Here is a 21,345-nt window from a genome sequence, read left to right as displayed (position 1 = left end):
CTTTTTGTTTCATTTATATTTCGGGTAAGGGAGCAAGCATCAGAATGTAGAGATTATATTGACTGTCTTTATAATGTCCACACCTGGCTCTCAAAAGGTTGCTAATAAAATTTGAGATTTAATTCGTAAATTGGTCACAAAAATTGCATGATTATATATATGTATAATATTATATGCAGTGTTTTTTTTATACGAGTATGGCGGAGTGATACCATGCACCTGATGGTAAGTGGAGTGGGGTTCAATAGAATGGCGACTGTAGAGATGATTATCCCTCGACAGTCGACATAATTATGCCGGTCTGTTGGATCCGGATATACGCAGGCTGATTCCGAAACGCGACACTTACGTGGGCCACTATGGCGGGTTTGAACAACTTGTGTAAGGTGGGCGCTATTCCGGCGGATATAAAATATAACACCAACAGCATTACCATCACCAGCACTAGCAGTGTTTACTATCTATGGTTATGTGGGCTAACGTGGCGCGTGACCAATAACAGCGAGCGCACTCCCGCGCACGTATCAAAACGTAAATAGAGCAAAATGCTAATTTTATGAAATACCTACAATGTGTCTCTATAAGAACATGTTTAATCGTTCGTAAAGATTTATAGGTGCTTTAATTATTTAGAGTTCCAAAATTTAAGTAGAATTTCAGGCCTTAAACTTTTATAGATTAGAATTTTCTGTACAGTATTCTGTACGAATGGGTCTGGTGCGTTAATTGCTGTGTGCTGGTGCCACCTAAAATTACTTTGCTCGTAACTTAAATTCAAAAACCGTAAGGTGTGGAATTTTAAGTAGATAAATTAACTTTTTTGCTGATGAGTTTCGTCGTTTTTTAACTTAAGTTACGAGCAACTTAATTTTGTCGGATGCTTAGCGCGTAGACGTACGAGGTAGTGTCAAATGATAAGTACTTACCGTCATATCAATCACCTATTTGCTTTGTCGTGTAGTCTTAGAGGTATCGTTTACCATCAGACGATTCATTGATGTAAAAAAAAACATACGAGGGGCGATGACTGGTAAATAAGTAGTAACAATCTCTCATAAACAATCACGTGTTACGGGATTTATTTTATTTCCCGCATCTTTTAAAAACCCAGAGTGCAAGCGACATTGCTGGGCAACGAAGAGCTCAGACGCAAAAATTTTTTTTAAGAAATGTTTGCAAGCTTTCCGTCTGAGGTTTACCGGTCAAGTTCCAATAGGCTCTTTAACCTCGGGGGCCCGGTGCACTGCACCACCTAGCCCTACGAATAGGCACTTGAGTGCAACTAATTTTAATAAATAAATTTCCCAATCCAAAGTCCTTGAACGCCTTTTACTCGCAGAATTCCTGCTGTAATAACATAATAACATCATTGTAGAGTCGAGGGTATGGTCATAAATATGGCAACGCATCGAATTCTTTAGCATAATAGATTTATTGTCCAGTCGTCAAACCAGTCACATTTACTCATTAACTTCTATAAATACATCATAATTAATCGAACAAAGTTAATCTAAAAACGTATGTTTTCTTTAGCGATAACACAGCGGCCTGTCGACCCAATTAGCAACGTATTTGGCGACATGATAGGCATCAATGCGGCGACGGACGACGCACCGTAATATACAGAAATAATGCCGAGTGAATAATTGAATGCACTCCTTTGCATCGGCACAAGCCGCTACCGATCCCAAAGAACAGGTAAAAAGTGAAACAAATATTTTGTATGGGACACACTGAGAGTTGTCCGTCTTGTCTTGTGAGTTTTTTAAAGGTTAAGTTAGGTTTAAGTTTCATATTTTAGAGGGTCTATCACCTCGAGTAAATCCGTCAAGTTTCATAGTTTGTTCGTAGTTTAGAAGTGTACCTACTTAGTTCAGGGTTGAACGAAATTTTTGAACCTTCAATTGTTATTTGATGCGTGAAGAAATCCAGATTAGGTTTGGAAAAAATTTTCGAAGATGTTATTGTTATTTGATCTGTGATCCTGGAACTTGCGTTGCCGTAGGCAGTGTGGGCGAATGTGGATAGTTGCTGAAACGGTTATGTTTTTTCATATTGTTTTTGTAAGCAGTGACATTGATGTAGATTATGAAGCCGTTTTGTGTATCTTTATATATTCAGGCGCAAGCCTGTCGGTATTTTGGATTAATTTTATTGGAGAAGTTAGGTACCTACACGAATAGACGATTAAACTTAAAACTGTACTGGTTTATTGCTTAAGTACTGCCGTGTGCGCTAGCATAAGATCAAAATGGAAAAAAAACTTAATTTATTGTTTTATAAGAAACATAATATCGATAAAATACTTTGCAAAAAGTTCGCACTCAGTGTCCCTCAGCCACGTTCGCGGCATCGCATCGCGCGCCAAAAAAACCAAGATGGCCGATCGACGCGATCTCGGATGCAAATGGCGGTCGCAAAAGCGCCGCCGGCACATTTAAATGTCGCACAGTCCGGTGATGCTGATTCCCTCATCGGGAGTCATTTTTGTTCTATTTACCGGTGCCTGGCATTGTGCCGGCAAGAATGAGCCGATTGTGTTTAAATACGTGGATGCGTTTCGTTTGTGATTTAAATGATTTCAAATGTTAGGCGAAGGTTAAAAATGTATTTATGTGGGTACTTGCATAGTTTAATGCACGGTTGGATTATGAATGTCCTTTTATGGTGTAAACGGCACTCGGTAGGTGGTTTGTGTATGTGTATGGTAGAGACTATTTTAAATAGGTACTACCTGCATATTTAATATGGTAGACCCATGTTTCACTGTTAGGACTAAATTAGAATTAGTTACCTTACTATCAGGCGAGCAACTAGCTCGTGTCACTAGTATATATTCTAGTGGTAAGTTATCACCACTGCCAATCGTATTCACATTAACAAAAGAATCATCAATACATTGTCGACCTTAGCAAGATACTTTTTTATTTATAATGTGCAATGTATATTCCCTTTATCAATCTCGCTAAATATAAATCTAAATAAACAGCGACGTGCCGACAGCTGAGTGCCGGAGCCAGAGATGGACACAGCGGCTTGTCAAACGCGGCCTTTCACTGCTCAGCAATGCGCTGTTCCCACGACGTTGCGATCCGACGACAGATATCTAAATTAACACTGTTTTGGACTAAACGGGTATAGAAGTTGGAAAACGGCATATCTTATCTTTATATAATGACCATTTTAGGTTGTACCATTGGTATTATACAACTGTCAAATGAATTGTATTGTTACCAAATAGGTGATATGCTCTTTTTTGGAAAATGAGATATTTTAATTGAAAATATTTGTGATTGCGCCGACAGGAATATTAAGCTTGTTAAGTATAATTTTTGTACACTTGCTCAAGGATAAGTCGTCTGTCGTTTTAGTTTTGTATCTCCAAGGGCAAACAGACTGTATCTTGTAGTCGAAAGTATTAATCATCTTAATTCTGAGGAATGCAGTTGATATAGGTAGAAACATTTTATTTCTGAATTTCACTCTTCAACCAATCCTGCTGAATGCTGACCCTACGTCAATAAATTATGTTTTACATTACATTCCTGTAAAATATTTGTAATACTACGTGGTACTAATTAGAATTCCGTGATACCAACCCGGTCAGGCCTGACTTAAGATTTACTCATGCTGTAGACAAAGCCGTCAATTCTATATGATTTTGGACTTCACTGAACAAATCTTTTTTTCCACCCAGTACCAAAAGATAAGCAAATCGTACAAGATCAGAGTATTCGTAATTAAATCGATAAAATCGATTAATCGATATCGATCGGCGACCTCCTCGGCGATACTGTTTCCATGTTTATTAAGTTAAGTGTACATTAATAAGGGATCCGTGTGGTGGCTGTACGGCCCGCTACCGAGTACCCAAGCTCCTGCGCGGCTCTCCATTTGCATGAGAAATGACACCGCGTGTGCTGCGTTATGAACGGTAGGGTAGCGTTAGCAAATTACTACTATTTCATTTTTTAACTAAAAAAAATTTAAAATTTTATAAATGTTTTTTTCTACATTGAGTCATTACACCACAAACGTATTTGTTTTTATCTTACCTAACGTAGTGCTAAAATCACCCGTGAATAAATAATATTTTGAACGATCCCGGTTTTATTTTTTTGATTATTTTATAGTTCTTATTTTGTTTCCATTTGTCCCATCGTAAAGTTTTTATAGACATGGTACTGGGTACTGATTTTATGCCACCTCAGCAGTGTGAAGACCACTATAACCAGCCAGAATATAATGATGTAACACCTCCTTGTACTACATATGCAAATTATGAGGATAAGCCTCCCGGAGAAATATAGAAGTTCAGGACCTGCTTAAATCTGCTATTATAAAAAAAAAAAAACATTATCAAGCTGATAATTCCACTCGTCGAAGGCCCTTTAATTAGTGCAGCAGATCTTGTCGCTCTAAAATTGGCTTATACAGCCAGGAAATAAAGTGCAGGTCCATTAGATGTCTGAATCGTCTGAAGAGACGTACAAGATTAACTTTTCTATGTTATATTAATATCAGCTATGCTATATTGATAACCGCTACATAGCGCCCTACCATAATACCAAGTTTTTATAACCTATTTCATTATCTTGTCAATAACAATCATGCCGTGGCCTTTTCATTTTTACAATTTTGCTATCGGTACACGCTGCGTATGTCCAACAATTAAAAGCAAGAGCCACCCGCAGGTAGCCTGGTTAGCTCCCTGCGCATTATCTTCATATTAATTGCATCTTATGTCCTTCAATCGCTCATACTTGTTATTTGATTGATATAATTTTTTATATTAGTAGGAAGTGTAGCTATTAAGCTCGTATCGTTTTGATATGAGTTATTGGACCAATGGATGGTCTAGAAATGATAACTTGGTAAAGCATAGGGTAGGCATGTCAGCTTATATAATGTCAGAAAAATATTTGCGAGAAATGGGAAAGAGTCTTCGGAAAAGGTAGAGATATTAATTCTAGTTTTTAGTTCTGGCACTGGCTGATTTTATTATGCTATAAAATTAATTCTTTTCTATACATATTAAAAAACAAAGTCCTCTTTTCTGTCTGTCTGTATGTGATCGATTTTCTCAAAATCTACAGAATGTATATTTATGAAATTTGGTATGGAGATAGTTTAAGACCCTGGGAAGGTTATAAGCTACTTTCAATCCCAAAAAAAATATACAGTGAGACTTTTATCCCGGAAAACTTCACGTGACCGAAGTCGCGAGCAAAAGCTAGATTATTATAATTAATGTACGTTTTATTTTTTTGATTATGATTGTAGAAAGTAACCGTATAGAGGCTGTTTTGTTGCTTTTCGTTTGGTCAGTAATTGAATGTTTTTTGTTCATCTTATTTTTCGCCTCTGGCAAGATATTAAAAGAGAAAAATTAAATTAAATAACGTACAGTTAAGGCGTTAGTCAACACCTGTATTTACCTTTTTTTACCTCAGCGAAAAAAACACCATTCGACAGTTGTGTTTACAGGAATTTTCGCGTAATTGCAATAATAAAAACAACGCCGACGAGTGCTCTCCCTTTTCTCACAAAGAAAAAAAAAACAAAAAAGAAAAAGTATAAAACGTTCGAAATTTAAAATTAAACCTTTTACCGAGGGTGTGCAGAACTCCTTTAAGATAAAGAATAACAATTTAATTTTATGTAAAACCTATGTGTTCGGAAGAGCATAATTTTACATCAGTATGAGGTCCCGATTTACGATCGTGCAGACCAGTAGGCGAGCAGCACCGCCCCCCTATTATCGTCTCCCCAAGGAAAAAAAACATGGAAATTACTTTAAACGGTCGGTGGAAGTGATTATTATTTTGATGGCTTTGATTATGTGGGATAGCCGTTCGGGTGAAAGGATTCGTTATATATCTGGCTGTTAGGTACATACAGGTAAATAATGAGAAATAATTGGATGGTGAAGTTATAGTAACTAAGTATTTTACAAGATGATCGTAGTCCAGTTGTATTGATAATAAGTGATTACCTCTAAATGATAACGTCACTTACCGTCTTGTTACGAAAAGATAGCTTCGTACTGGGTTTAAACCAAGACTAAAAAGTTTAGGTTTGTTACGATATTAAAGTTAGTTCTCGGATTAGCTTTTATATTTTCTGCTTTGGTTGAACCTTAGAATGTCAGATATCTGACAATCTTAGTAAACGCCAGGTCAAAAGTATCCGAACAACTGGAAATGCATGAAAATATTTATTCATGAAATGTCGGAAGAAAATTAAAATATAAAAATGGCGATAAAATTAAAAAATAGTTTAATTTTAATGTCTAACATTCGCGTAAATCATTATTGTAACATTTGTCAGGCCCCCCATTTATTATAATCTAAAAATGGTTACAAAGAACTACAAACCAAGATTTATGCACGGGCCGACATTGGCCAAACGACTTGATTGAGCGATGACCATGATTATTGTAAAAAGACATTCAGTGCCTTGAACATTAAAAAACCGTCCGTTGTTTTACAAGACATGCGTGTGCGCACCGCTCGATTTATACCGGCGATAAATCCGTACAACGGCTGGCTATGCACTGCATGTGGTCACTAGACTTCGGTTAGCCGCGGGTTAAAGGGATTTTACCTTTTAATCTAAAATATTTGGTTTGTTGTGGTTCCTACATAAAATTTTTCTCGTGTAGATGTTCGTATTAAAAAAAATGGTGACAAAAATAAACCAGAAAAAAATAAATATTATAGAAAACCGGTAAAATAGATAATCTTATTTTCTCGTAATAGTATAATAATAGCCTTGTATTATATACTGTCCCACTGCTGAGCACAGGCCTCCTTTACTACTATATTATTGTATTTCTATATAATTATATGAACTAAAAATGGTTGTATTTACTTTTGTTCTAAAGGGTAAAGACTTATAAATAATATGTAAATAACAACAGTAGTTAGTTTGGGCTAATTACTTAATAATGTAAGAAACAACAGTAATAAGATTTGGGCAAAAGACTCTATAGCCCAAATTTTACTACTAGGGCTCGCTTTTGCCATACACTGAAAGCTATATAAGCTGGAAAAAGTGCGTCTCAAATACTGACGCCTGCAAAGTGAACGTTTTGTCGATTCACGCATAAAAAAGCAAAATAGAAAGTACAGCGAAGGTGCGGAATATATTTACCGAGGCAAGTGGTTAGTCTAAAAAATAACGTCGGATCGCATCGATTAAGGGTGCTTTTAATTACGGAACAGAGCTCAGTATCTCCGTTTTGTTGTTCGCACACCGGGCCGGGCATGTCGGGTACACAATACGGCACGCGACGCTGTGAAATCGATCGGCGAGCTATCATTTTAACAACACCTATCTTGAACTGTGACATTCTGACACCTTAAAAGATAAATTTTTAATATTAATAATACTTTAATATCAATAATTAAAAGCTTACAAGCACATGTCGCTAAGTATCTGAATATTAGCATATTTTTTGTATCCTTTATATATTTAAAATTTTGAATTTCAGTAGGTATAGTAGACACGCAAATGAATGCATAACGTGCAGCACATTAAAGTAAATTGCTGTCAAGTTCGAGAACTATTATTACACTTAAAACCTTAGAAGTTAAAACCTATTTTCATGCAACACGCATACGTGGTGTGGCGTGGTGTGTTTCAACTTTGCCTCCATATATACCATAGTAATTATAAACGGGCAGCTATTAAGCCCTTAACTTAATGATAGTGTGCATTTTTTTAATTGCGGCAACAACGCGTTCGCTTTTTAAATTTTTAAACATTTGAAAAAGGATTTTGATTATAGACACCTTGTATTAAACATAAATAATACTCTATAGAGGTTGGAATCAAAGTTGTGATTGTTGGGTAAAATAATTGGTGTTTTGTTTTATTATATCGTAAAATCTTTATGTACGCAAATCCCTACTTGAAAGTATATAATGTACTTCTTTATTAAAACAGTAGGAAAGGTGTATTTGATGGATAATCACTGTCAATTTGCAAATTAAGTTAAATCTAGAAACTTAGGGGTTACAATGCTTTTAAAGGCATTATTTCCTTTTTCTTCTTTATTTTGCAAAGTATCAATTAATCGACGTGTGTTTTTGTCAACAGAGATGGACATAGTTTATTTTTAACACGAAAAAATCAGCGTTCATGGATTTTATTTTCGGTCAAAAGATGGTACCCAAACCCCCAGAAAAATACATTAGTACCTCGGACTTACTCCTTATTCCAAAGGTCTCAAATGCCACTGGCACGCATTATCTTTTAATTATAAGTTACCGAACCCAGCTGTGAGTATACTGTACATTATTTCGTGTTTTGATCCTTCGTTAATTACAACTTTATCTATCGCTTTGTTTTTAGTCTTATAGATAAGTCTAATGGAAAAAACGTCCCGTTGAAGAAAAGGTCTGACTGCCAACCGATTACTTAAGGGTTAGAATAACTAGTTTTTAATGTTACTACAACTTTAAGACCTTTTTTTATATTGATAATTCATAAAAGTGTTTTTAAGTCAAACATCAGCAATTCAACGTCGTAATTTAGATAACGTAAGTAATATTATTGATCATACTAAAAAATAATCGGTAAATTCCTTTATCCTTCACCAGAACCGAACCTACGATACAGTTTTAGAAGCTATTAACAGTTACTGTTAACATTATCAAAGCAGTAATGACAATGTTATATCTGTATACAACGTATTTAATATTTCAAATTAAACCTAAGATTATTTAGGAATAAAGCTGATATACCTATCTAGCATAAATGATTTAAGTATTCCATATATTTACTTGATAATTGTTTGACTGCCTCGGTGTCCTAGTTGTAATGCTTACGTGGTACGAACATAATTATTGTGCTGAGATCTTGGGTTCGAATCTTGGGTCGGGCCATAAATAATAGTGACTGCGTTTTGCCATCTTAAAAATTACTCAGTTGAAGTTCGAAGTCAGTGAGATACCCTCGTGTCTAGGATAGCACGTAAAGCCTTGATCTCTCTTCGGTAATGTCGGATTGCTGTCTCACCGGACTATGAGAAAGAAGGAATAAAGAGTGCACCTGTGCATTTCGTACATACTTGTATACTATACCTACCTATAATATCTCCTGCGTAATTAGTTGATCTCCTTTGAGATTGGCCGTCGTGGGCGAAATTCGGCTAGGAGAGATTCATTCATTACACATACTTATAATATGAAAAAAATATACTGAAAACTATGTCAAATGCAAAGGTTTTAAAATCTATTTTATCATGAATGTACTAAGATTTCTTTTGGTATAATTATCATTGTTTATTAAATAAACTAGATACAAAATAAAAAATTGGCTCATTCAAATTATTTACTCCGGAAGAAGTCCTTACGCCATTACTTAAATTAACAGAATCTCATGACATTTAAATCACTGGCCGTAAAGAATACGATCGCTGTTCCAAATTTAAAATTACCCTCAAATCACTGGCCGTGAAGACAATTATCTGAATTCGAAATTTAAAATGTCACCGGAAGTGACAACCGTCGACAACAATGGGGCGCGTGCGCGTAAATTGAATCCGTTTTTCGGAGCGTTACATGGGATTTGACATTTACGAAAATAGGTGTAATTTGGGGAAGAATAAAATTATTTTGATATCATAGAAGGCGAACTGTCGTTTAACCGAGCGTTAAAGTTGACGACATTGAGTATTTTGAGAAGCAAACAAAATATTTTATGGCTTGTGTAGATACATCAACTTAAATTTTACTCTGAATTCCTTTCATCATTAAAAGACTCATCGAATTGCATAATTTCGCAACAATTTATTATAATTAATCAAGTTTTGTTCCAGCGGCCGCCGGGATATTGTCGGAGCTAATTAATAAAATAAAATATCGCCGGCCATTATGTCACAGACCCGCATGCGAGAGACTTGTTTTCTTTGCCGCTTGTGACGAATCCGTCCTTTACAACTAAGGGTTTAGGAACATGTTGATGAGGTTCGATTCGTTTTATTTTGCAGGTGAAGTTTGATGGTGGCCATCGCTGGCCATGCATATAAAATCAAACAAATCGTGAATTTGCCAGATATATTTTTTTTTAATATAGATTTTGTTTCCCTTTTTCTAATTGTTTCCATTATAAATGTTTGTTTATTTTCTTGTTTTTGGAGTAACTACTGGATATAATAAGACTTAACATCTTATGATGGCAATTGCAGTGGAATGCCAAACAATACTATGTAATTCAAGGTGTTGGATGGTGGATTTACTATTTATGGGCGGTCTTATCGCTTATCATCACACAAACGGCAAGCTCGTCTCGTCATTCAAAGTAATAAAAAAGACATCAGTAACCTTGACGTACTTTGGTAAATAAGAAGATACAAGATTTAACTACATATTAAAGTAATTATTTCAGAAGTTGCAATGAAAAGTAAGTCGGTAGAAATCAAATTGAATGACAGTCATTCAAGTTGTAAATTGACTACGCAGCTTTATCTAGCACATTTCGTTTGACTGACTAGTAGCAAGAACATGTTAATTTAGTCTGTAAATTAACATGAAATGATTCAGGTAAATATGAAAAAAGGGTTTGCAAACCTGATTGTGCTGTAGTGGCGACAGGGGTTGCTTTTGTTCGGTAAAGAAATTACCTAAACATTTTGGAATTATAAATAAGGTATGCATAGGAATTATAGATGTCAGATACGTTTTGCTTATCTGAGATAAGAGAGTCATCCCAATACTATAAAGAGAAAAAGTTTGGAACTTTGTTTGAACGGGTTAATCTCTGGAACTACTGAAGCGATTTAGAAAAATCTTTCACTAACAGGAAGCTACATTACTCCTGCGTGTTATAGGCCTGTTATAGGCATAAAAGACTTTTTATCCCTGAAAAGCCGCGGGCAAAAACTATAAGCATATAAAATACAATAATAACAATAGGTGTTTATACCACAGGTTTATAGAAACAACTTCGGCAGCTCTAATATATACCTGAAGTTAGCTATCTTTGGCGATAAATATTTGTAGAAGCTTTTAAATTACGATATATAAAATATCTCTTTTTTATTATAAACTTTTTTCTTTCCGAGTATATGCACTATCACAAATTCCCCTCACCTCCTTTAACACTACCTACATATCGTTAAAAATCGCCAGAAACATTTCCTACGTCCTTAATTCTATGGACTTGCATTGTACCCGAGTGCGTCTCCAACCAGTTTGTATCAAGTACGAATTTAATCAGACTCACAGCGGGACGCACGCGGCTGGTTTTAGATACGTGGGTAATACCAAGGTCGATTTTAATTTACCGCATTTTTGTATTTAATGAAGCCTCTTTATAAGTCACTTTTAGTGCTTAAGTTTAATAGATCTAGGGTATTTTTGTTACATAAATTAATTAGTAGCACAGATTTTTTTTCCTATGGGGTTTTGTATAACATAGGGTGGAAAAATGTCAATAGATTTACATAACATTGTAGCTAATATAACTACTGGACACAAGACTTAACATCTCATGTCTCAGGCGAACGCAGTGGAATACCAAACAATACTTTGTAATTCAAATTGTTGGATGGTGTTTCTACTGTTTATGGTCGTATTGTTTACCATCAGGTGCATGGTAAGCTTTTATCATTCAAGGCAAAAAAAAAAACCGTTAGTAAAGCAGTTCGCTATTGCGTTTCGTAAAGTAATTGAGAATTTCGGAGCCATCACTCCCTTCCCTTCTTTGATCCCTTTACCTGAACCATCTATGGTTCTTTTAATGTTAATGAGGTGTTTATAGTGGTAGAGTTTATTTAACATTAGTTGATAATAAGTTTAACAAAAATAGATAGAATTATGTAAGTTCCTAGGTGTTAGAACCTCAATTCTCAAATTGGTTATGATAATTTGACTCTTCTTTGTGACATGACAGCCTGAAAGTTGATATCTGTTACTTTATTTTATTATCCAATCACCACAAATTGGAATTTGAACTATTTTACCAAAGCAGATATTAGCCACAATCTAAAAATTGAATTGAATCACAGCAGTTATTTGATATACCAAAATGAGGAAACTAATTCGCATCTGCAGCAAAAATTATCGTGTGTCGTATGCCGTTCAACAAAATATTAGGACGTTGTAAGTTATTTGAAATAAAAAAAAGATACTTTTTGTTGTCCTTGTAGCGTAATTTTGAGTGAATTGTACAGATCTGGGTATTTTTTTTGTTTTTGCCTTGATTGATGAGATGAGCTTGCCGTTCGCCTGATGGTAAGCGACACGACTGCCCATAAACAGTAGAGACACCATCTAACACCTTGAATTACAAAGTATTGTTTGGTATTCTACTGCGCTCACCATCCTGAGAAATGAGATGTTATGTCTTGTTTGTGTCTTGTTGATGTATGCTTTTTGCATTCGATTTATTCCTGACTTCTTTGATTGGTATCTATGTCATATATGGCAAGAGGCTCTTCCCTTATTACACCCTGCCACAGAAATCTTTACTCTTTTTTCCAAGCTTGGAAGTAGTCGCAAGCTAGTGGGTATACGTAATGATTTTGAAGATATTTAAATAAAAATATTTTAGTTTAGGAAAAGTCAAAAGCCTTATTTCCATCACTAGTTCAAGCTCGAGACAAGCCTATCAGGTAGGTGACCTCGGCGTGGGCCAGCGTGAAGAGCTCGCGTGGCGCGAGGTGGTTTCCGAGGCTGAGCAGATCGTCGGCTACCCGACCTCTTTCCTCAACCTGCGCTGGCTGTTTAACGACGAGATAGCCAACACCGCCATCCATTTGAGGAAGTTGGTTAGTGCTGAACTAAATCTTAGCAACTAATACAAGGTAATATTACACTGGAGCGGAAAAATGACTATTAAATTTTATGTTAGTTCATCGAAGTCTTTTATGTATATACATAAAAGACTGCCCATATGGGCAGAGCAAAGTGACCTCTCTGCACCTGATCGTAAGTTGAGTAGGGGCCAATATTATGTCGATTGACGAGAGATGATTACCTCACGGCAGTCGACACAATTATGCCGGTCTGTTGGAACCGCATATACACAAGCTGATCCCGGAACGCGACACACTTATGTGAGCTGCTATGGCGGATTTTAACACATTGTGTACGGTGGTCGCTATCCGGGCGGATATAAAATATATCCTATCAACAGGTAGGCCACTAGTCTAAATGTAGATACCTATCTTACGTTTATAAAGAACCAATAATGCTGACAATTAAATCGATGACTAACCGTCGTGTTTAATAAACGATCCTAATCGCTTTTTTCGAGCTATCGCGTTAATGTACCGATTAGAACTAAGTTCTAACATGCTTACGAATGACATTTTTTGATAAATTCTCGTGCTCGGATCGAAAATTTATATTGGGATTGAAACGATCGTATGTTCAACTGTTTTACTGCATACATACATTATAGCATATTTTTACTATACTTACCTACTGCGAAGGCTCATGGTATTTACATTATGCTTCAGTCAATAGTCTACAAAATGGCATAACATAGACAGTATATTTAACATAACATAACATCTCACAAACAATAACCATTTCCTCAACCAGGTTGGCACCAACCATCCTCTGCTCAAATCAGCAAAAAATCTACTAATTGGTTCCAAAAGCAACCTCCAATCCGTTGGCCTGATCATCCTCCTCGTTTCCAAAGCTGCTGGCTTCAAGAGTCTAGATTACACCAGAGATCAGTACGAGTCAGGAGTGCTGCACGCTCAGAGGGCGCTGGCCGAGGTTGTGGAAATGAAGCGGACAGGCCACGTGATACACAAGACCATGGTCAACCTTCAAGAGAAGCAGAAGCAGGGAGATAAATACAATGATCTGTTGTATGGGAATAAGATTGTGTTGTTGACAGGTGAGTTTGAAATTAATGATTGATTCTAAAAGGCTGTTAACTAGGCTTCCTTGTTATACTGCTATATGTACCTAATGCAATGCCTCTGGCATTGCTTTAGTCCATGGGCGGCGCATGCTGCTTAGTGCTTACCATTAGGCGAACCATTGGCTCGTTTGCCTATTAAGGCAATTAAAAAAAAAGTAAGCCTCGAACTCTGGGTATAAAAAAAAGAATCTAGGTACACTAGGCCCGCTAAACATAATTTCCGATTATTATGTTTTTTTTATGTCTGTAATTTAAAAAATAACGAGAATAACAACTATTCAGTATCTTAGATATTTTACTAACGTTTATTGTCATGAAACAAAAACTATAAAACAAAAGTCAAATCGCATAACCATTTATCACGGCGCGGGAATCGAATTCGTAGCCTATCGTTTCACAGCTAAAGTAATTATGCACCGTGGAACAACTGTAAAATTATATTTCCATAAAATAAACTTACATTTGGTATTAATTTTGAGGTTATTTTCCCTCGCTTTTATATCAGAATCAAGAGTCCTTGGTAACAGTTACATTTTTGATCAATTTAAGTCGCCACACCGAGCCAAGTGGTCAAATTGTATAATACGAAGGGGTTTGCGGTCAGTCACCTTGTCGAATTAAGTATATCAATCTGTTTTATATCAACAACTTCCTTTATTTCAGCTGTTGGGTTACGGATGTACGCACCTACGTATTACGCGATTTCCTTATCATTAATTTATAAAGATTTCTTCTGTAGGTATCATTTCGTTTATTTTTGCAGCCAGATTTGTATTGATGGAAAATAGCCTAATTTATTTAAGCGACATTGCTTCTCGAAAACATTTCAAGTAGGTTCCAACGTGATAAAAAATATACTGATTTCAAATATTTATAAAATTATCCTTTCGATATAAACATCATCAGCCACATGATGTCCGCTCTTGAACATAGGTCTCTTAAGATTTCCAGACAACTTATTAGAAGCAGCTGACTGTAGAAGTAGGTATTTGACATTTGTAATTCATTTTTGATGCCGTTTATAGATAGGCATGGTGCATATAAGGTGATTATATTTTTATTGCTTTGAATGTCGAGACGAGCTTGCCGTGCGCCTGATGGTAAGCGATACGACCGCCCATAAACAGTAGAAACACCATCCAACACCTTTAATTATAAATTTGGAAAGTGTGCAAAGACGATTTCTATATCACCTCTCTTATGGGGATCAATTAGTCGCAGAAATACCTCATTACTCAGATCGCCTGAAGTACTACAATATAAGTACCTTAGACGCACGCAGAAAGATGATTGATCTATTATTTTTGCAAAAGATGTTTAATGGTAAGTTAGACTGCAATGAGCTTGTAAGTATCCTGAGTATTAACGCCCCAGCTCGAATTCCACGAAAAAGCGTATATAATCTTTTAAGTATCCCCTTATCTAAAACTAACTTAGGTCACTTCGCTGCCGTGCCAAGGCTCTGTAGGCAGTATAATGCTCTTGCAAAAACGCATGACCTTGATATCACGAACATTTCTAAGTACAGGAAACAAGTCCTGCAACTGTTACGTACTCACAATTAATAATTATAATTAATCACATTTTATTTTATGTTTTGTCACTTCTTATTATGTTTTATCCCTTTTGTTTGTTATTCTAAATTTTATTAGTAACAAATATTATTATTTTTGCCGCTGTATTAATACATAAATTTGCATGCTGTGGTCTCCTTTAATTGAAGAAGCACGTCACATTGTTAATTATACCAATATTACGACATTGTATTTATTATATGCCGTGTATCCTTTGTTGGAGGTCCTTAAATAAATAAATAAATAAATAAGTATTGTTTGGTATTCTACTGCGCTTGCCATCCTGAGACATGAGATGTTAAGTTTTATTATGTCCAGTAGTGACACTGGCTATAATGTAGATTGATTTGTTATTATTATTTAGCTGTATAATTTTCTCGTCCAGGTGACTATCTTCTGGCGCAGTGTCTTCAGCATTTAGGTGGTTTGCGTAACAACGAAGTTACTGAGCTCATATCTTCAGGACTGAGGGATCTGGTTGAAGGCGACTTCTTTGGAGAACATGATAAGGATAACAATCCATTACCGACCCAGCCCAAAGGCAAGTTCGACATTATGTAGTGTTAGTGTAATAAAATATAGACAGTTAGTTAAGTACTATATTATAGTTTTTAATGAAGGTTTGATTATTTAGTATACAATAAATGATCACAAGTAGATAAAAGTGCAATTAAACTTTAATACGCTGAATTTAGTTCTCTGTTGTGATGTGTTAGGTAGGATTTATTGGTAATCGACATATTATTATAGATAGGTACTAGTTCTTACATCTTATAAAATAAAGTCACGCCGCGTCTGTCTCAACGCGATTTTAAAAACTACCGAAAGGATTCCGATGAAATTGGGTATGAAGATGGTTTGTGACCCTGGGAAGGATATAGGCCATTTTTTATTCAGAAAAAACTTTCACGCGGGCGAAATCGCGGATAAAAGCAAGTATATATATAAATAATAGGTATATGGACTTACTAGGGAATGCAAACTATGCTGTTGCAAGGCCTACAGGTTGTAGGTTGTACGTAGTATCAACTAAGTCATCATCAAATATTTGTTCTATTATGGATTTCAAATCATGATTATCCTAAATTTACTTGATACTAAGATATTTTTTGTCAGGTAGCAACGATGTCATCGGTCCATACGACTGGGAGAACGAGGACAACCTGCAAAAACTCGGCTCGAATGATTACCTCGGGCAAGGCAAGGACGAGTGGATGCTGAGAACAATGCTAACTTCTGGCAGCATCCTTGGCAAGGGCTGCCAGGCTGCCATGAAGCTGGCAAAACGTGGCGAGCAGATGGAACGCGACGCGTACATCCTTGGCGGCCATTTTGCAATACTCTGGCAGTTGTATTTGGACGTTAAAGAGTTCTTTACCCACCCGTATTCGTACTCTTTAGTTGGCGCGCCAGTGATCTTAGCTCTGTGGGAGTATCCCACGATCTATGGTCACATATTGGAGGCGAAGTTAGAAAAGAAACCTGTGGAGTTCAAACAGCTGTACTACGCAGTAAGGAGTACGAGGTCTATGGAATATTTGTCTATGCTTTTGGATGTAGAGTTTGCGACGATTTTGAAGTATAGTGATAAGTTTCCAATAGAGGATGCAAGGTTGGCGCTGCAGAAGATGGCTATGACCGTTCACAGTGAAGCTTTGGAGTATATTGAGAAATGAATAGATGTTTTATTTTTATGTTTTTTTTTTATTTTCGGTTGATTATAATCGAGAGTAGTTATTGTTTTTATTGTCGTAGAGCTATATCAGCAGGCTCGATAGTATAGTGATAGGACTCAATAATACACACACACACACACACATACACAACATCACGCATTTATCCCCGAAGGGGTATGTAGAGGCACAACCAGGGCACCCACTTTTATCCAAGTGTACCTATTCCGTCCCATGATGTGACAGGGGGTGAGCTTATCACCATATAGAGTAAAATTTCAGACTCCAGGCTCATACTGTGTAGAAAAACCCAAATATCACTTGTCCGACTCGGGATTCGGACCCAAGACCTCAGAGCGCTGCAGTACCGTGTATGCAGTATAACTACGCCACCGAGACAGGCAATAATATACGAAAGAAAGAAACCTAAGGCACGATCTTTGAAATGAAAATCTTGATAATAAAAAACTGCATTTGATATGTAAAATATAATTTTACCACTTAAAACTAGTAGGTAACTTTGATAACAATAAAACTTCGCAAACTTAACTAAAAAACTAAACAAAATTGTTAACAAACTCCGATTGGTACAAAATACTGGTAATTCTTATATTATTTACATATTTATTGGTTGACGTGTGATTTTTAAGGTACTTCCGCCTTAGCATTAAATTAAACGCGCACGCGCATGGTGCGGATGTATCTTTGTGTTAGCGCTATATTAATGACAATATGATCCTTCGAGCCGGATATATCTTATAAATCTGTGATGTTATGTTACGTATATGATTTCGCTTATTTCGTTCAATTCCTGTATTTACATTTCGATGAGTTATTTTATTGTCTTGCTATTTCCAGAAGTTATTTCGTGCGCAACTAAAGACCAGCGATTGCGTACAAAAATTGCTTACCACTCCGTTTTTTATGCCCTATGGTGCAGTTAAGTCTGTTGCAATACCTGAATTCAAACAGAGGTCCGTGGCTACCAAAATGACACCTCAACACTCTCCCTCAATGCGACAGTCTATACAAAAATTATCAAGTCACTTGAGTTCATACGTCATGAACGGTAAAGCACCCTAAGGTTTATAGTCCACTGTCTTAATATTATTTTAATGTACATTTGACTAATTTTCAACCCTCTGAACCACAAAAATATTCCCAAATATATTTTCCAACTGACATGCATAGCATATCTCTTTTTATCTAATCCCTGATAATTAATTTTAACATTATAAAGTTTTTATCATTCGTATTATCGTATCTATAGATGTATTATTGCCAAATGTTTGTACGTAGCTTTTAGCTTTGTTCGCATTCTCTGCATATAATAATTGGGTTTGTTCCACAGCATCTGTCTTCAATATTTCTTCTCTAAATTTATCTAAGTGAATATCCGTGATATTTTTAGCCTTTTCTATAACATTATATAACTCTGGATTACTATTTATTGCGAATAAAACAGGCGCACTGACTAAAGAGTATGTATCTTTGCTTGTGATTTTTTGGAGTTCAGCCAAAGCTTGCCACGCCAAGCATAGATAACAGCCAAATTTATAGGCAATTTCCTGTTTTTCAGCACTATGTCCTGCAAGTAATAAAGCACCCTGACACCCCCTACCGAACAATGAACCACCATTGTACATAGTCCTTAATGTCCACTCGCGAATAGGAGAGCCTAGTGTATCTTTAACACTTAATGGTAACGTATTACTTTGTATTTGGAACTTCTCTGTATTATTTTGAACAGGTTTTCCAGGCAAAGGCATGTTTTGCTCATCCCTCCTCCCAAAGAATTCTCCTTCACTCAAATCCCTCAATGCTGTTGATATTAAGTATGACAAATCTTGGTTTTTAAGTCTGGCAAGCATACCATTCGCTGTAACAAGAAGGTAATCCCCTATTAGTATGGCAATTTTGTTTGCGAACATTGCTGATTCGGTGCCGCTGGAGCGATCGTGAGGAGGGATGTTCAGGAGCCCTCTGTGAACGTAATGTCCTGTCCGTATCATCTCTGTGAGTTCTGCCACAATCCGCTGGTTCTGCGTCACTTCTGTGCTTAGTAGTGATGTGGTCGGAGGGCTTACTGCCTTTGATAGAAGGAGGATTATGAGGCCCCAAGGTTGAAGGTTGTTATGTTCGTTGTATAGGAGCATTTTCGCTGTTTTTACTATTGGATGGTTACTGCCCACCTGCAATTAAATTGCTATGGTTAATAAGGTTTTTTTTTATTGCTTTGAATGACGAGACGAGATTGCTGTTCGCCTGATGGTAAGCGATATGACATATGCACAGTAGAAACACCGCCCAACACCTTGAATTACAAATTATTGTTAGATATTCCACTGCAATTGCATCCTAAGATGTGAGATGTTGTCTTATTATGTTTAGTTACACTGGCTACAATTTTCTTCAAACCAGAACACAACAGTGACTACATACTGCTCCTTGGCGGAAGAAATATTAAAGATATTGCACTGGTAGCTACCCAGGTGGCCTCTCAGATATGAGAGACCCACCAGTATGAGTGGTAAGGTGTGCTCAATTCAGAAACTGGACACTAATATCTGTCTATATTTATATAGCCTCGGTAACATCTCTGGGATCTTAACTAATCTAATCTTGTCATAACAGATAATGTTGTAGAGAACAAATTGCACTACTCATTCACTAGTCTATTTAATTCGAATTTATTCTATTTTGGTATAATGGACATTAAAATTTTTAAGAGGCTAGAAAAAAAATACAATTTACATCCATGTTTCCAAACTATAATATTTCTATAATTACAAAGAAACAACTATAATTATTGAATAGCATGAACATGTAACGGTAAACATGTTTCATATCCAGGAAGTGAAGAAACTCGTTTGAGTTAGGGAAAGTGTAATGAACAATTTAACTGCTGGATTTGTTATTGCAGTATGTTGCATGTTAGAGTTATGTAACTTTTTATGTTTATTAAGGTTTCTCAGTTTTTACTTTAACATTTTTATTTTATGATAGTGACGAAATACTTTTCATAATTAGAACATGTTTGATGTTTCTGCCAATTTTTTGTATACAAGAAAAAACAAACAAATATTACACTTTTAATCCCAAATGGGTAGGCAGAACTTCAACTGGGGCACCCATTATTTATGAGTGTTCAGTCCCACCTTGTGACAGGGCGAGCCTATTGCCATATCAGGCATAAATTCCCCGACTCCAGGTTCATGCTGAGTAAAAAAATTCAATATAATATTGCCCAGCTGGGTTTGAACCCATTACCTTAGACAGATATCAGATATATGTACAAAAAAAAAATTATAATTTTACTAATTTAGGAAGCAATTTCAACAATAATGTTCTGTATTATAAATTTCATGGTCATTTCTTAATGAAGCGTTTGGCAGGAAGTAACCTTGAGCATTAGTAATAGAGCACGCACGTTGCACGCCTTGACAAGATATTACATAATATATTGTTGACTTAAATAACAATAACAGTATATATTACCGGGAGTAATATAACTTAAAAAATATATTCGTGATATTATAGAGGGCTACTTAGGATGATTAAACATTTTTTCAGACATAATTATATAGTAAAACATGCTTACCATTTTTCTTAAATGCATGGCTAAATTAGCGAATTCGTCGCTTAATAACCATCGTAAATTCATGAAGGAAGTAGGGTAGCCCACGATCTTTTCCGCTTCTCGTATAACTTTGCTCCATTGCGTTAGGGGAGGCTTAAACACCAGGTCTTCAGGAGTCAGGTTGGTCACGATAGTTTCCGTACGCATTTGTTGCGTTAACAGCGCTGTCCGACGTAAATGGCGTATCAGGGCGTAAGACATGGTAGATATTATGTTTAAGAAAATGTCCACTGTATCACTCACATTCAAATTAATAACAAACTGTGAATTTAATTAGAAAACAATGTTGAACCTTGCGGACTTTGCTTTGCGGTTATGTCATTTGTTTTGACGTATCCTCATATCGTTCAGAAAAGTCCTTCGCTCATTTATAAATTGCTTCAGAAAGTGTTATTAAATCAAAAATATAATTTTTTTAAGGGATGTGTAGTGATTTAAAGTATTTTTAATTCTCGTAAGTATAGAAATATGAACATAGTAATATTTAAAAAAAATCCCTCTTAGAACGGTCCACACCTCATGTGTTGTTTCAGAACGAATCTCTTTCTGGTGATAACCAATGTGCCGC

The 21,345-nt window shown here is 36.0% G+C and overlaps 2 protein-coding genes across 2 annotated transcripts; one reads left to right on the top strand and one right to left on the bottom strand.

Moving 5' to 3' along the window:
- The first annotated feature begins 11,902 nt into the window (after window positions 1-11,902).
- LOC115450042 (decaprenyl-diphosphate synthase subunit 2) lies at window positions 11,903-17,158 on the top strand. The gene is made up of 5 exons (XM_030177966.1): window positions 11,903-12,110; window positions 12,598-12,778; window positions 13,557-13,863; window positions 15,850-16,005; window positions 16,581-17,158. The coding sequence occupies exons 1-5, from the start codon at window positions 12,037-12,039 to the stop codon at window positions 17,138-17,140; spliced, it is 1,278 nt and encodes a 425-aa protein (XP_030033826.1). The 5' UTR covers window positions 11,903-12,036; the 3' UTR covers window positions 17,141-17,158.
- Window positions 17,159-17,610: 452 nt separating this feature from the next.
- On the bottom strand, window positions 17,611-21,103 carry LOC115450036 (decaprenyl-diphosphate synthase subunit 2). Its single transcript, XM_030177952.2, has 2 exons — window positions 20,739-21,103; window positions 17,611-19,329 (listed from the first exon to the last, which is right to left on the bottom strand). Exons 1-2 carry the CDS (start codon window positions 20,976-20,978, stop codon window positions 18,370-18,372), a joined length of 1,200 nt encoding a protein of 399 aa, XP_030033812.1. The 5' UTR covers window positions 20,979-21,103; the 3' UTR covers window positions 17,611-18,369.
- Between the last annotated feature and the right edge of the window lie 242 nt (window positions 21,104-21,345).

Source organism: Manduca sexta, chromosome 13 (assembly GCF_014839805.1).
Source record: "Manduca sexta isolate Smith_Timp_Sample1 chromosome 13, JHU_Msex_v1.0, whole genome shotgun sequence".
NCBI classification, from domain to species: domain Eukaryota; kingdom Metazoa; phylum Arthropoda; class Insecta; order Lepidoptera; family Sphingidae; genus Manduca; species Manduca sexta.
This window is presented reverse-complemented; position numbering and strand designations above follow the sequence as displayed.